A 6,000-nucleotide genomic window follows, 5' to 3' on the forward strand; every position below is an offset into this window, starting at 1 on the left:
CTACTCACCTTTTTCAGATCCTCATTACTATCAAATCATAATGGAAAAAGAATGCTTAAGGACGAAGAACAAACAATATGTAAGGGAGAGGGTCTATAAATTTCCCTCAAATTAGGATGAACATGACAAGCTCTTAGGGTAAAAATGTGGCACAGAAAACAAATAAATGTGTTAATTTGTATTTAAAAAATGTCTTCCCTGGCATTAAGATTTTTTTTCAAGATTAAATGATTTATTTTCAAATCTCTTACATTTGCAGGCAAAAACTCAAGTTTGGATATGTAGTAACAATTATCATCAGAGTTTCAAAAATCTAATCTCAACTTCAATTACTATAATTGCTGACAAAATGGCTTTGACTTAAAATTACAGCCATGTTTTGATTAGCCATAAACCAGTGGTCCCTTCAAACTTGTTTTCAGTTCTGGGGCTACCATGAGTACATTATTATCTGGGAATGACAATTAATCCCTATAATGTGTACGGGGGGAAGGGCTAAACTTGGTCACCGCTATATTAACTCTAAGTTAACCAGTGAAGTATTTTACCTTAGAAAAATACTTAACCCAGCCTCACCAACATGGTGAAACCCCGCCTCTACTAAAAATACAAAAATTAGCCAGGTGTGGTGGTGCGCGCCTGTAATCCCAGCTACTCAGGAGGCTGCGGCAGGAGAACTGCTTGAACCCGGGAGGCGGAGGTTGCAGTGAACCAAGATCACGCCATTGCACTACAGCCTGGGCGTCAGAGTGAGAATGTATCTCAAAAAAAAAAAAGAGAAAGAAAAAGGAAAAATACTTTCCATATATGGAACACTTAATTACAAACATCATTTGCCTTTCCCCAATCTTAGCACCCTTACTTTTGAGTGACTCTATTCTATGTATTTAGTAATCGTTTAACTAATGCTTTCAAGCCTTTTCATAAGCCACGGACCCTACGGGACACCCTCTTCTTTCCCACCCAACACCCACTATATTTAAACCTTAATAAAAGTCATCCTTAAAAATTCTTCCGAATTAACTCATCCTAATTCTCTGCATTCCATTTATATTTAACACTAAATCAATTAGCATTCTACTAGACCTTCCTTTCAACTTTTAACCACTTGCATCCACCTCCTACCCCCTTCAAATCTCTCCATCCAGTCTTTCCAATCTTTGTTCTAATATGTGTGTGTATGTACGTATAGCATTAGTACTATAATTTAAAAAACTCCAGGAAATTCTGAAAAATAGAAAATGGAAGGTTAATACAGCCAAAAAAAAAAAAATCATCACAAAAATGCTTCAAGGAAAAACAGTAACAACTCAATCAACTGACAACTGAATCTGACAATACTTTGGAAAAGTACTACTTTAGGTTCTCAAGGACGCAAAGAGCCCTCAACAACTCAATTCAATCCCTGAATGATTGTGAGGCTTTAACAAAATCCCTAGAAAACCTCCAGGCATTACCACCAGCCTTTTAAAAATTACCTTCCAATATTACTAGCAGTGATATTTTTACTAACACTGAATTCCAAACAAGTTTTCCTCCCAAGCAGACTGATGAATAAACAATCTTCCTATGCAGAAACCAAATTAAAACCACTTAAAACCATGGAAGGGATACAGTGATTTAACCCTTCTGTAAGGACTGGAGCGGTGGGCAAACAGGTGACAAATGGAAGGGATGCAGAAAGTGGAAACAGAAATCAGTGAGACTCCTCCCCTTCTCTGAGGGCTAAGGTTCAGCTTGCAGCTCCGGAGGCAAAACCTCCACGGACCCTCTCCCTCAGCGACAAGCCGAAAGCTTCCAGAAAACCACAGGTCCTCCTCCCCGGCCTCGCACTCACGCCCTCACTCGCCTGGCCAACGCCCATTGATAGCAGACAGTCCCTAGTCCGCCCGACCTCTCCCGAGAAAAGGGTCAACAGAGGACGCCTTCCCCGAGGCCTCCTCCGGAACTCAGCCAGCAGAGACTCCGCAAAAATGGAGGGACCCAAGAAGCTTGAAGAAAAGTGTGAAAATTCTATTACCTGGTCGGAACCCTGGAAACGGAAAGGGCAGCTACAGCCACTGCCCTTCTCCGCCACAACGTCTGCCTCAGTACCACTGACATTGAGACCGCCGCCATCTTGCTGCAGGCAAACGCCAGGATGAAAGGACGGATCACCGCAAGGGACTAACTTCCTTCGTTCTCAAGCCAGTGCAATCGCAATGTTGCGAAATTCTATGGGCTTTTATTTTCTTTTTAATACCGGGGCTTAAAAAAAGAGGGGAAACGCTTAGTTTAAATAATTAAGAAGAAAAATGTGCGGGAAGAAATGCAGAAGTGCATTAAATGTAAATATTACCACCATAAAGTGTAATCTTTACTGCTTGTTAGGACTGGTGTTTTACAATGATAACGAAAAGACCAAAAGATACTTGCATATTTAAACACCTGCAACTCGTAATTTATTGAAGAAATTAGGATATTTGGGGCTGAACCCACTGGAAAAGCTGGAGAGCTCTTTGGGTCCTTGAGAACCTAAAGTAGTACTTTTCCAAAGTATTGCCAGATTCACTTTGCAAGCCCTCAGGACAGGGCTGTATTCAGTTTGATATTCTGTAGTAGTAATGTTCGTATTTTCCAAACGAAAAATCTGGATACATGATCTGGCAAAGGATTATTTTTTGACATGTAGATTTATATAAAGAATCAATAGAACATAATATTTGATGTCACTGTTTCCCCAGTAAATCCTGAATGTGTGTGTGTTCATAATCCATAGACATGAAGAATGATATTAATGCTCCATGCATATAAAACAAAAATTATCTTCCAATACAAGTGTTGGAAACATGTTTGTATTGTGGACTTCCGACCTTAAAGAATAATGACTAACTGAATTATATAAAATAAAAAGCAGGTTAGTTTTGGGTTTTGTTTTTTAAGAAATTTGTTTAAAGAGTTAGTACTTTCCTGCTTTTAAAATTAAGCACATGAAAACATAACCTTCATTAAATAAATAGGAACAATAGGAGGATGGGGAATGACATAGTTTGGCATTATGGACCGTTAAAGGAAAACCCAGTACATAAGGGAAAGGGAGAAAGAAAGAGAAAAAGTCATACTCGGGGAAAGAGAAATGCACAGGATGAAGGAAGGCAAGGGAGAGATGCCTCAGAGAAAATTTTCTTTCAAACTTTTCATTTTGAAATAGTTATAGATTCACATGAAGTTGCAAAGATAGTACAGAGATGTCTTGTGTACCTGTTTCCCCCAGTGATTACATCTCGTATAACTCTAGTACAGTATCAAAGCCAGGAAACTGGCATTGATATAAAGTATTTGTGTAGTCCTATGTCATTCTACTACATATTTTGTGTAACCAACACCATGATCAAGATACAGAACTATTCCACCCTCACAAAGATCTCCCTAGTGCTAACCTTTTTGGTAACACCTGCCCTCCTAACCCTGGTGATCTCTGTTTCTGTTTTTATAATTTTGACATTTTGAGATGTTATATGAATGGACTCATGCAGTACATGACCTTCTAAGATTGGCTTTTTTCACTTGGCATAATGCACTTGACACCCATCCAAGTTGTTGTGTTTATCAATAGCTCATTCCTTTTTTATTGCTGAGTAATATTTCATGACATGGATGTACCACAATTTGTTTAACCATTCACCTATTGCAGAACATTTTGATTGTTTCCCATTTGGGGCCATTACAAATAAAACTGCTGCAAACAATTGAATACAGGTTTTTATGTGGACAAAAATCTTCATTTCTCTGAGATAAATGCCCAGGAGTGCAATTGCCGGGTCATGTGATACATGTATGTGTCATTTTTTAAAGAAATTAAAAGCTGTTTTCCAGAGTAACTGTAACATTTTACATTCCCTCCAGCAATGTATGAGAGATCCAGTTTCTCCATATCCTCACCAGCATTTTCTATTATTGCTATTTTTGTTTTAGCTGAGCTAAAGTAAATAATAAATGTGCAGTAATACCTCATCACAGTTTTACATTTATTCCCCTGGTGGCTAATAATGTTGAATATCTTTTCATGTTTTTATCTGCCATCTGTATATTCCATTCAGTTAAATGTCTTATGTCTTTTTCCCATTTTCTAATTAGCATTATTTGGTTTTTTACCTGTACATTTTGAGAGTTCTTCGTATATTAGATGTGTCTTTTGTCAGATGCATGATTCACAAATATTTTCTTCAATCTGTAGTTTGTATTTTCATTCTCTTGACAAGATCTGCCACAGAACAAATATTTTTAATTTTGATGAAGTCCAGTTTATTCATTTTTTAAATTTATGGATTGTGCTTTTGCTGTCATGTCTAAGAACTATTCTCTAATCCTGTATCCTAAAGATTTTATCTTATTTTCTTTCAAAGGTTGTTTTAGTTTTTGCCTTTTACATTTAAGTCTATGTAATTTTTGTGAGTTAAGTTTTCCATTAATGGGTGTGAGGTTTAGGTTCAGGTTTTTGCTTGTGGCTATCCAATTGCTCTAGCACTACTTATTGAAAAGTTTATCCTTCTTCCATGGAGTCCCTTTTGCACCTTTGTCAAAATATCAGTTGGCCATACTTGTGTGTGGCTATTTCTGGGTTCTCTATTTCAGAGAGAAATTTTAAGCCCAAGGGTGGCTTTGGTGTCTGGGTGAATTTTAATAAAGATTTTCTATGTCAAGGAATAATGGGATGTGTCCCAGTGTTCATAAGAGCAACTTCCTATAGCCCTGTTACTGGCCCTACCAACCAAAGCTCAACCTCTCCACCTAACACCTATTCTAGTCCCCAACTTCCATGGATCTGAATTCCCCAGGAAAGCCCCCGGTCTCTAGTCTCTTTGTCTTTCGTACAGCCCATAATCCAACATCAGCATTGTCAGAACCCTAGTGGAATCTTTGATTCCCTTCACTTTCTGCTGGATTCCCTCAGCTGCCCATTCCTGAGGTCCTTTCTGACCTTATATACAGGATATAGGTGTTAGAATGGAACAGAAATAACTTGGTATGTTCATTTATTTATACTATTTCACCTATACCACAGGCTGTACCATTAAGCTTAATAGAATGTCTAGGTCCAAGTGCCATTTTGTTATTTCAATGTGCTGCCCCAGAAGATGTTAACTACTAGAGTCCACTTCTTTGCCTCTTCTCTAGTCATCCTCCTTGCCCTTCAGATCACAGCTGTGAGTCACATCCTTCAGAGTCACTCCCCATGGTAGAAACTACGTCTTACAGGCATTTTTCACCTCCGCCATCCTTGCTGACAGAGCCTGACTCCTATGATAGAGACTAAAGTTGCTGTATATTGGCTTTTCCATTAGCTCCTGCAGCTAGCACATGAACATGTCCAAAGCCAACAGGATCTGAAATCCCTTTTGAGAAAAAAGACTTCTGAAAAAAAAAAAAAAAAGACATACAAGAAGAAATACCTCTTTTCCTGCGTCTGAATGCAGTTATATGAGGACATAATGCCTAGAACTGTGGCATCTTCCGAACTAGAAGGGACAAGCATAAGAGCTTAGCTAACAAGAAGGGGTGGAGGAATAGAGAGAGGAAAAGAGCCTAGGGCTTAGTTGACATCATTGAGCCAATCCTGAACCGACTTTTAAACCAAACCTGATGAAAATACCTCCAAACTTCCTGTTACATGAGGTAATAAATGACTTAATTGTTTAAACCTCCATTAGTTAGATATTCTGCATCCAAAAACATCTTTTCCTATGCTCTTACATGAAAAATACTTCTCTGACTTCCCTTTATGTCAGCTCTTTCTGTAGACTCTCCTAGCATCACATCTTCCTTCTTCGTAGCACCTCTCATGTCTCAGTTTTAATACACTATCATTGTCACTTTCTCTACAATGTAAAGTAAGTTATCTGAAGACAAGGATCATATCTGATTTTGATTATCATTTTCCCAGTATCTAGCCTAATCCCTCACATATAGCAGGCTCCAAAGGATGTATGGAATAAGTGAATGAAACTAACTGGAACTTTT

At 38.2% G+C, this 6,000-nt stretch overlaps 1 protein-coding gene across 3 annotated transcripts in view; it reads right to left on the reverse strand.

Moving 5' to 3' along the window:
- NDUFS4 (NADH:ubiquinone oxidoreductase subunit S4) overlaps positions 1-2,158 on the reverse strand; it is a 122,736-nt gene extending 120,578 nt beyond the window's left edge. For 2 of the 3 annotated variants that reach the window (XM_016952753.2, XM_054684041.1), the window contains exon 1: positions 2,021-2,158. In XM_016952753.2, coding sequence (XP_016808242.1) covers positions 2,021-2,118 — 98 coding nt within the window. In that variant the 5' untranslated portion in view covers positions 2,119-2,158. 3 annotated transcript variants of the gene reach the window in all.
- Positions 2,159-6,000: the final 3,842 nt, after the last annotated feature.

This window comes from Pan troglodytes, chromosome 4 (assembly GCF_028858775.2).
Source record: "Pan troglodytes isolate AG18354 chromosome 4, NHGRI_mPanTro3-v2.0_pri, whole genome shotgun sequence".
In the NCBI taxonomy this organism is placed as follows: Eukaryota; Metazoa; Chordata; class Mammalia; order Primates; family Hominidae; genus Pan; species Pan troglodytes.